The sequence below is a fragment of the Sitophilus oryzae genome, unplaced genomic scaffold (assembly GCF_002938485.1).
Source record: "Sitophilus oryzae breed Bouriz unplaced genomic scaffold, Soryzae_2.0 scaffold_1639_pilon_pilon, whole genome shotgun sequence".
NCBI lineage: Eukaryota > Metazoa > Arthropoda > Insecta > Coleoptera > Curculionidae > Sitophilus > Sitophilus oryzae.
Genome location: NW_022146324.1, coordinates 2768658 through 2779561, shown reverse-complemented (window position 1 = coordinate 2779561; position 10904 = coordinate 2768658). Strand labels below are relative to the sequence as shown.

The 10904-nt window shown below is 33.7% G+C and overlaps 1 protein-coding gene across 1 annotated transcript in view; it reads left to right on the top strand.

Annotated features, from left to right (window-relative positions):
• Positions 1–3753: 3753 nt before the first annotated feature.
• The window catches only part of LOC115880601 (serine-rich adhesin for platelets-like), a 189245-nt gene continuing 182094 nt past the window's right edge, over positions 3754–10904 (top strand). Inside the window, exon 1 of the mRNA XM_030897874.1 lies at positions 3754–3774. Within this exon, the coding sequence (XP_030753734.1) occupies positions 3769–3774 (6 nt within the window). The 5' untranslated portion in view covers positions 3754–3768. The remainder of the gene's footprint in view (positions 3775–10904) is intronic.

The window sequence follows — 10904 nt, the reverse complement described above, 5'->3', positions numbered from 1 at the left end:
TGATTCTCGTAAAATATACAGGGTGTTCCATTTAAATTAAACAAGTTATTGCCGTTTGAAGTTAATAATTATTTAAAATAAATTTTAGACACTCTGTATAAGGTAGTATTATTTTTATTATTACAACAACTGATCAGTAAATAAACTTCAGTAAATATTTAGTATTAAAAACTTTTGATACCCTTGGAGAAATAAGCCTTAAAATTTTTACTGCAATTTCACAAAATTGAAAATATTTCAAAACGGTAAGGTTTAAGTATAATAAACCTTAATCAAATTTACCTTTATTTTAATCGTAGAAACTAAAAATGTAATAATATACAGGGTGTTCCATTTAAAAAAATACAACTTTGATATTTTTTACTTATTTGGGACACTCTGTATCTTGTAAAATTATTTTTAAATTATACCTCTAATAGTCCTTCATCGAACCCAAAACTTACAATTTGTAAAAATCTTATCGTTTAGCTACAATACCCCGTGTCGTATGTGGTGAACAACCCTGTATAGGTATACGATATATAGGTATACTCTCGTATACTATATATTTCTTTTTTTTTTCTTAACATCGTCAACCGAGTTTATATTTAATGCTAAACAAATCTCCTCTGCACCAGCTTTCTTGTAACAATTTGTAACAATTTTGTAGTCCTTGTTTTTATCCTCCCATAATAATAAATGCGCTCTATAAAGCTCTATTAGTTTGCAAGCATTTTCCTTGTTTCACTTTCTCTCTTTTGACATTTTTTTTTATAAACATTGAGCACTCCATCATATACTAATTCCATATATTGCAATACCAGCACTCCACAGTACTAAATTTGTGTGACTCTATTGGTTCCGGATACTTTTGGCAACACACGACATCCACACTGCACCGACAACTTGTCGTAAAATGCACGACAAAACAGAGACTCTTTGAACTTTACCTCGAGACGGGACGTTCAAAAGTCTCCGAATTTGGAAACAAAACAAAAATGTCGCAGAAATGTATTGGATTTGTCGCAACTTTGTCGTAAAACATGTATGTTTCTGTCTTGTCGCTGTTTTGTCTGTTTGGTCTGGACTCGGCTTTAGTTCCGGTTTTTTAATAGCGTCCTCCGTCGCTCTCTAGTCTTCATGCGCTTCCTCTGTTGTCCCACGTCTGTCAACATAATCTACTATGAAACCTTATTTTCTGGAATAGAATCAAGTATGTAAAGGTGTGTTTTACGATACAGCATGAAACAACTAAACGACAACAGTTATTTAAATAAAACTAAGTAATATTACTGTGCTTTTTAGTATCCAACTTAATTGTCTATCATTTGATTTAAGTAAGAACAACCTTCCGATTGACACGGGTTTTTTTAACAGGACACTGTCTCCTCAATGAACACCTCAGTAAATTGAAGCTGAGAAACAACGGTGAATGCAGATTCTGTGGGGAAAATGGGGAAACACCAGAACACTCATCATCGATTGCGCCAAGACGACAACCGTTCGTGCCATATATTTTGGTACGGCTGATGTCGGAGATGGAGGGCTGTCCCCTGTGGAACCGTCTTAGATACTGGCTTTTGTCAAAGCCCCGAGACTGGATGGTGAGTTATAACTCGTTATAACTTAAGAAAGGGGACCACACAATAGATCTGGCAAACGATGGCAAACCATAAACAATATTTAAACTCTTTTTGGACATGAACGTCACGTTTTTTCGAATCGTATACGCTGGCTTTAGTATATCAGGAGGTATTGCTTTGGGACTCCCATCCAACTAACGTGGCACGTTATTTAAATTCCACGGCTTGGCAATGTCTAATTATTCGCTGAGCAACGAGATCATCGAAAAAAAAAGAGAAAAACACCGCATACAACAGAAAAAATGCACATCGAAAAGTAACAAAAAAAGGACGGAGAAAAACCCTTGCTCCTAAACCTAACTATTAACTATTAGCAGGCGGTTTCGTGAGCTGGCGTCTACCTGCACTTGTTTTTCCCATTAAATAAATTGGCAGGCAAAAAACGTCTCTGGGACGAACCACGGCTAATCAATCATTAGAGCTGGGGGTTTATTCCAATTTATTTAGACTTTGACTATTTGAATTTTGAACAAAAAAATTGTGTTTGCACTATGTGCGCATATTTGAAGTAAAACTCCTTCTTACTTTTGTCTATCCGTCTGTCCGCCTGTCCGATTGCCGAGTTTGGTTCCAACTGACCCGTAATTAAGAAAAATCCTGATGATTTCGTCCATTTAGAGGTATACAAACTTTATTGATGGTAACTTTATGGGTGTATAAGACTTTCTGCCTGGGTACCGAGTATTAACTATAAACTGTGCTCTGGGTCTACAGTTAATGTTCCCTCGATTTTTCCTCCACTTGACGTCAAAAGATACAAAACACACCTAATAACACGAATCAAAATGCATTATCTTCCAAAACGCAGATATTTGACATAAGTTGACACAAAATTATAACCTATAATTTGGCAAGACCAATGACTAAAGAATCCAAGGACAAATAACACCCGAGAGCAAATTATTACGATGTCACCAAACAGTGCCGTGGCCATATTTTTCTTTGACTACGCCTATGGTGTATACCTATAAGCTGGTATCATGCTAATTAATTACGAAAAAAACGTATTAAAATGTTAACAAAAGGTACAAAATTAGTATCGACGCACACATCAGTAATCATAGTAAACGGACACATCAAGTACATATATCAGAAAAATAATTATCGAATTCAATAAGAAAACTAAGAAAACGCTAAAAAGGTGGAGCGAACTGTTTATTTACGTATGAAACGTAACTCCTGGCTCTTACTTATCGCTGCCGCTTTTACACTTGAAAGCTGAACAACTAATCACCATTGTAATAAAGTTTATACAAAGTTCACTATTCACAAACTATTAAAAATTGCTAAAATTGTCGCTGGTGACCAGCACATGACCCATTCTTTGCCATCAAAAGAATGGCGTCTAAGGTCACAAATTCTGCTGCAGCCCGTATATGGGCGTTATATGTCCTTATATTCTTTAGTCACTGGGCAAGACTTTGACAAGCCTCAACAATCTAAAGGCGAGTTCATACGCATCGGCGTCCGTTTGTCGTTCATCGTTCCGCCAAACCAATAGAATTGAAATATGATCTGTCAATTTTGAAATAAACCAATAAAACTAGTTAAAAACAACAAGACACGACGCATGACGGATATTGTAATGAGATATATTTAAACCCATCCATAGTTAACTTAAAAAATATTAGAAACTTTTTTTAGTAAAATAAATTGATTGGTATGGACGTCATCTGCTTTTCTTCTGTCATCGTCTGTCGAAATCTTACCTGAGAAAAAAACACAGAGTATAAATCGGACGGTTTTTTTATTTAATTCATCGATGATTGGGTTGTGTAGGGCACGAAACGTTGTCAAAATATCATGAAAAGATGGGGCTCGAAGTGAAAATAAGTATCTTTGGGAATAATTTACATAACTAATTAAATAACTGAAATGAACTGGATGAAATAAAACTTAAAAAAGTTTTAATAAGGAAGGTGATTCTCTATCTACAAGTTATTTGCATACAATTACGATTTTTTTTTCAATTTCTTTGCATCTATTGTTGATCTTTGTTAGTGTGCTTTTTTTTTATTATAACGAGTCGTTTAACATGGTTTTCTTTTTGTTTCAGGTAAGCCCTTACTTAACGTTCAAGAGAATTCACCTGCAGCTCTCGATTCCATTCACCACTTGTGATGGAATCAAGAGCTGATGATTTCAAATGCATGTAAGTATACCTATGAAATTGAATCTTGGAATGTATAACCATATTACAAAATGAAAAGGGCAATATTGTACACCAATAGTCTCAAATCCATTATTAACAATGTAACCAATATTTTACGATCTAAAAAAAAACAGCTACAGTTTTTATTTTGACTATGGAGTGGTTTGGATATCTTGGTCTAAAATTGTTGTTTCGCTAGCTATTTCGTCAATCTTTGTGTTACTGGTTTACGCCTGTACGGCCATAGCACTCTTATTATTTCAAAATACTTTTTTATCCTATCGGTACGTTTCATTCAGGATAATAAAGCAGCAATATATTTAAATTTTTCCTATTTTCATAGTATAGCAAAGTCATGAGAAATATTATAAATTGTATTCTTTGATAATAATTGATGCGATGGAAGGTTACCAGCAAATAGCGTTAATAATTATGGCTAATAATTATTATGGTTATTGTTTTATTGATTTTTCTATTAATCATTATAATATATCTATTGCATAAACGCTTTTAAAAGATGAGATTTTCACATACGGTGCTACACAGATAACGTCCAATGTCGAGAACCTTGTCAGAATAAGAATTTTGTTGCAAATCCATTTTTATGTTATTTAGTTCATCCTTAAGGGACGCTTGGTCATAGGTCATAGTATAAGATTTTTGTTAAGTGGCATAATGTTTTTACTGTTATCCTGATTTTTCCAGACAGTATTTTCTATTTCCAAGCAGAAGTTTTTATCTTTATCAAATGGTAAATTTAATGGAGTTATTCTGTGAACTGTGGTGATTGAGGCGTCACCAGCTAGTTTAATAACCGGCTGATGGCATTAATATTATTAATTATGATTATAATTATAATCGTTAGCAAAACGTTATTATAATAAAAAAAATGTTTTTTTTAATTTTAATCGAATTTTTTAATTTAATCCTCGTAACTCTGCCCGATATCGATAATATTAACATTTCTGCGGCGCTTGTCGTTTTTGCACATCGGTCATCGATATTAATTTTCTTTTATTCTGTAAACTTTGCTGATGCCCCTATGTCCACAAAAAAATCGCCCTCTTGGATCAAAGGGATTGTTTTTGGAAATAGTCATGACTGTCTTAAGTCGAGGATAACATTCAAGTGCAAAGTACTTATTGCAGGACAAGATGTCGGAAGAAATTTGGAATGAACTAGAAGATAAATTAGGGAAATCAGAAGTTAACTTGATCAATATTTAGCTATTTCAAAAAAGATATTAAACAGCATATTTTTGACATTGATTATAGTCCTCGGGAATAAAAATCTAACCTGACATCAGAAGAAACTAGTTCTGCATTAAAGTTTGCGAATGAAATTTATTCGAACAGCGGATTTCACAATTACAAAATAAATTTCTGCCATTTAGAAGTCTAAGGGAGTCGAAACAGCTTTAAAAATCGACCAAAATTTTAATAGATGAATAGTATATGTTTTTCAATTATTTTTCGACTTATTAAAGTATTTAAACGTTATAACAGCAAGTGTAACTTTGTATTAGATGAATCAATATAGGGCATATATGTTACAGGCATATTTCTTATAGCTTTATAAGAAAAGTTTTTATAACTTTTACAGTTATTGTCCGATTTATCTTAAGATTTTAAACAAGTGGAGTTTTTTAATTTAAATCAGTGACTTAAATCATTGCACCCTGTGCGGTATTGGAAGTGTAAGTGTAGATAAACTTTATAATCATAATCCTTTAAATACATATTTGCCATATTATCTAAGTATTGTGCGACGTTCATCGGTGTACGGTCGTAGCTTCTTCAATAGTTTTAAAGGCTCTGCCGTTTCGCAGCTCAATTATATGAGCACAAAGGCTCAATGTAGGTATATCTTATGCACATTTACGTAATGACTATCCGATATTTTCCAGTCAATAAAGGCTAGTATGAAAAAGGCTGCAATAAGGCGAGGATGGTAAATGGGAAAAAGATATTACATGACAACTCATTATCAACAGGGCATAGATGTTAGCCGACAAGCTATAGTTTGAATAAAGTAGTTTTATATACAGGGGCGACAAATTTCTGAAATACCGCTGTGATATAAATGTTATATACATTTGTCGTTGATCGGATGCATTATTTAGTTCCTGACCATTTCTATATTTTTAACTCAAATACCATACGATAAATAGTCGCCGCGATAGTGACCTTTGAATCGAGTAATCGAGGAAAATTTGATTATGTGTTATTTTTAAAAACTACCACCGAACAGTTATTTTAAATTTTTAGTTAAAAAACATCATCATTTTCAGTTTAATCAATCATTTCCAATTATAGTGTAGCCTCCCTCATATATTTAGATACTCTCTTTGTAGCTGGGTCCATTGTTGTCTATTGTTGGCTATGCGGGCCCAAGTTATCCTTGCTAATTGCATAATATCATGGTCCCATCTCAGGTTCGGTCTTCTTCTAGGTCTCTTAATTCCTCGTGGGTACTTCCTGTAATTCTTGTGGTTCATCTGTTGTCCGTCCTTCTTGCTCTTGCCAGGTGTCCTGCCCATTGCCACTTGAGGTGTTTGACTCTGTGGATGGCATCTATTACCTGGGTCTTTTGTCGTCGTATCCACTCTATTCTTTTACGGTCTCTCTTGGTTATTCCCAGCAATATTTTGTTCCATTGAGCGTTGTGCGACCTGCAGTTTTCTTATAATGTCCGTTTTAAGTGTCCAGGTTTCGCACGCATAGGTCATGACTAAAAACTAAAAAAATACAATGCCAAACATTTTTTCAAAAAATTCCAAATTCTCATAATTTTTTTTCGCAAAAAAAACCTCATAATCGTGTTTCTGGATCGAGAAACTATGTTACGCTCGTTGAACTTGATACTTTCTGTCAGATTAATAATATATTTTCGTACTTTTGTGCCTAGGCGTAAAAGTGCTTCACTTTTATGCCTAGGCGTTAAAATGACATTTTTATATCGTTAATAACGTCACAAAAATTAATAATTTTGTGACGTTTGAAAAAAAAAACATATATTTTAAACAATTTTTTACAATTTTTATAACTTTGCTCGGGTTTTGACAGGAAAATTTAAGTTTTACCTTATTTTTAAAACTTGTATAAAAAGAAATATATTTTTCTTAAGTCTGTACTGTATGGTACCTTATGGTAAAAATGGCGTTAAGTTACCTTAGAAATGACGATCGATGAAATTTCGTATGTAAAATTATACCAGGTGTTGCATCGTCGAGCGGGGAAATCCCATGTAAATTTTAATGGGGTCAATTATTGGCTTCCCTAATTATTTTAGAGAATAATTCTATTTAGATTTATTGAAGAGCACTAAAACCCACATTCAAAATTTTACGAGTTATCGCCGATTTCTTTTTAAATATTTCTCCTTTCTTATGGCCCTGTATTTGCTTATGAGCACCAGTCAAGGTAAAAGATAACTGTCAAATGAAGTTGTCATTTCAGAAATTTATCTATTTAGTGCTTTATTATTATTATTAAAAACTCATACCTACATCGAAAATATTAGCCATGAATTATACTACCGAAGGTATTGGTATTATCAAGGAAATAGTTATCAAAAGGTGTCGGACATGTTCGCTGCTCTGTATCCGATTAGACCGATACCTGGAAAATCTACAATCGCAAGGAATATCCAGAGATTTCAGACCAAAGGTACCCTAATAAATAACTGCAGATGTGAAGCAAGGCAGGAACAAAGAGAATATGCAAGAAATGATACCGACTTGGAAGTTTTATTGTGCGTGGAAGAGAACGATGGACAGCGTTTCGAATTTTGAAACGACATAAATACTATTCCTTCAAATATGAAAAGCACCAAGAGCTACGAGATGGGGACGAAATACGGTGGCAGGCGTTTTGTTTTGATATGATGGAAAGAGCAAACACTATAGGGAATTTTAAAAAACATATGTTTCACTGACGAATGCACGTTTACCTTAAATAATGAACCCAATGTTCAAAATTATCGATATTGGAACAAAGAAAACCAATATATTAATATTTTACCTGCTTTACATGATGCCGCTAGGAAAAATCAGGAAGTTTGGTACCAAATGGATGGCTGCCCGGCACATAGTACCCTGGCTGTTCGGGAATATTTAGACAATAGTTTTAACGGAAACGTCATTGGCCTAAATCATACAGTAAATTGGTCAGCAAGGTCCCATGATATTTCGCCAAATGATTTCTCTCTCTGGGGCCATTTAAAAAACAGGATATACAAGGATAAAAACTACCCAAATCTAGACGAGTTTAAAAATGCTATTTCTGCCGAATGCAATAGAATTTCAGTTTACCAACTAGCGAATGTAAGAAGAGAATTTTATGATCGCCTGGGTTATTGTCTAGCAGTCGATAGAGGAATATTTGAACATCTTTAAATTCTAAAGTTCTAACAATTTAATAGTACTTAAATTAATAAGTTATTGAATATTGTAATAATACTATAATTAACCTTGTAATTGATTACTTTATTTTACTTTAATTCATATTAATTTGTATTTATAAATACATCTTTAAGATTTCCGATGTAGGAATGAGTTTTCAATAATAATAAAGCACTAAATAGGTAAATTCTGAAATGACAACTTCATTTGACAGTTATCTTTTACCTTGACTGGTGCTCATAAGTAAATACAGGGCCATAAGAAAGGAGCTAAACGAACTAATCAAAATTATCTAAAGTTATTCTTTTGAATGTGGGTTTTAGTACTCTTCAATAAACCTAAATAAGAATTATTCTCTAAAATAATTTTGGAAGCTAATAATTGACCCCATTAAAATTTATATGGGATTTCCTATGTCCCGTCCGACGATGCAACACACGGTATAGTAAATGTCGTTGGTCGTTATTTCCATCCATTGAAAGTTTTTAGGGCTGTCACAGCTGGCTTGGTCAAGCTTTTGATCTTAAGATTAATATAACATAGGTTTTGAAATTCTTATTTACGATAACATACCAGATGAAACAAATTTAACAAAAACTACCCTTTTTATTTCATACACTGGTTAACAACCAACCTGTCTGTAAATTTACTACCCTGTATATTTAAATCGAACGGCCTATTCGATTATTTTTTTCACTTTGTCGTCCTTTTTTCTCGTCGCAATCGGTAACACAAAGTTTTGTAATTAGAGAGTAATCTATAGATAATGGACGCGAAGTCTATAGGAGAGTGCGAGATGATAGGTATAATTTCGTAGGTTAGATTACCTACAATTATTGCATTGCTTACAACGTTTGCCGCGTAACAGATGAATGGATCTGGGATGTACGTGTAAAACGTATCGGCTCATTATCATATAAATGGGTGATTCTGGTCAAACTATGTACTTATTACTTTTTTCATATATTTTCCTAAGTAAGTTCTATACTCCCCTTTTTTGTAGTTTTTTTACACATATTAATATTTCATTTTATATTTAAAATGAAAGTGCAAGAAGTTTTTTTTTAATGTACCATGACTAAGATTGCCCATCGTCTTCTATTACACAGGACAGTCCTCTTTTTTATCCTACTGTTCTCTTTTCTCTTACTTATTGAAAAAGTCCTTTTTAATACACACCAAACTCAAAGTCTAGAAAATATTCGTGTATGGTCACAATGCGTAATATAATGGTTAATTTGGCAACAGTATATCTTTCGCTTGTGTTTCACCATTTTCCCCACAGAATCTGCATTCGCCATTGTTTCTTAGCTCCAGTCTACTGAGGTGATCGTTGACGAGACAATAGTAAAAACAATGGTAAAGACAATGGTTAAAAATCCTGTGACAATCCAGATTGTTCTTTCTTAAATAAAGGAAAATCTTTGATTTTTCTCGGTCGTAAGTTCTGAGAAATTTCTTCGAGTATCTTAGACCATTGGATGATCTCCATTCCAGATTACGGACGGAGTCTTCCAGGTTCTTGAGTTCTGCTGTAAGTTAGTTTCCATTTGGGAAGCAAAATGGTTCTGGTCCAGTTAGTGAAGTTTTCGCTTCTCCAGATAAGATGGCTATTTCCTGTTTCCTATAGTTCCTATCTATCAACCACAAAACGTTTACATAACTTTTAGGTAAATTTTTGATGTTTGGGCGAGTTTTAAAAAGTATTTTGGTTTTGGCGCTTTTTTGTTACAGTTGGGAAACTTATTTCAATTATCCGATAGACACGGCAAATAGAAATGAAACAGATGTGCCACTTCAGTCGGCTTTTTTTATCTTGTTTGTAGCTCGGACTGATGATGTTTAAGATTAGCGATCATGTTGGATTGATGAAGCATATCAAGACAATATTGCACGGTAAATAGTCTTTGTCCGAACCGAAAAAAAATCGCAGTTGTTTACGTTACAATTTGTTATTAATATTTATTACGTTAATAAAACATCTGGTGTGTAATTAATATTTAGAACGAACAAGGAGATAAAATATTCATTAAAAATTTGCACTATATAAAAAATATATGACAAATAAAAACTAACTTTCTGCAACTAATAACTAATTTCTACATTACGAAAGCTTATAGAACTGCTTGTTGCATTGTTGTACGTCATGCTTTGCCAATAAAAAATATTTAAACTTTCCGGTGTATATTTCCCAATCTTCTTCTTCGGATGCCTCGTCTCAACGAAGATTGGTTATAACCACAGCGGATTCTTCTCGTGTTTTTGCTGCTGTGACGAGTGTTTAAACATTCATTCCTCTCCAATCCCTTATATTTTTCATCTCCAACAGCTGTCCTCTACCTGGACCTCGCTTCCCTTCCATGTTACCTTTGATAATAAGGTGTAGTAGATGGTATTTGTCGCTCCTGAGAATATGTCCAAAGTATTTCGATTTTCTTTTCTTTATTATACTTACCCAGTGGACATTTTATTCCTTTAAGAGAAATGTGTTCTAGGTGACATCCGTTGTTACGTTACCAGGCCCTTCTTGTGCCTAATATGAAGCAATAAAACGCAGATACGTAACTGTTCCCTAATGTTTCCTAACTCGCACTTAGTCCATGCGATGTAATACGGAATCATTTGATATGTGCTCCATCCCAGATATCTTCAACATCCGATGAGTTAACCACATTTCAAGGACTTCGATCTTCCTCATTATAGTAACTTTCAGGGTCCAGGGTTCCAT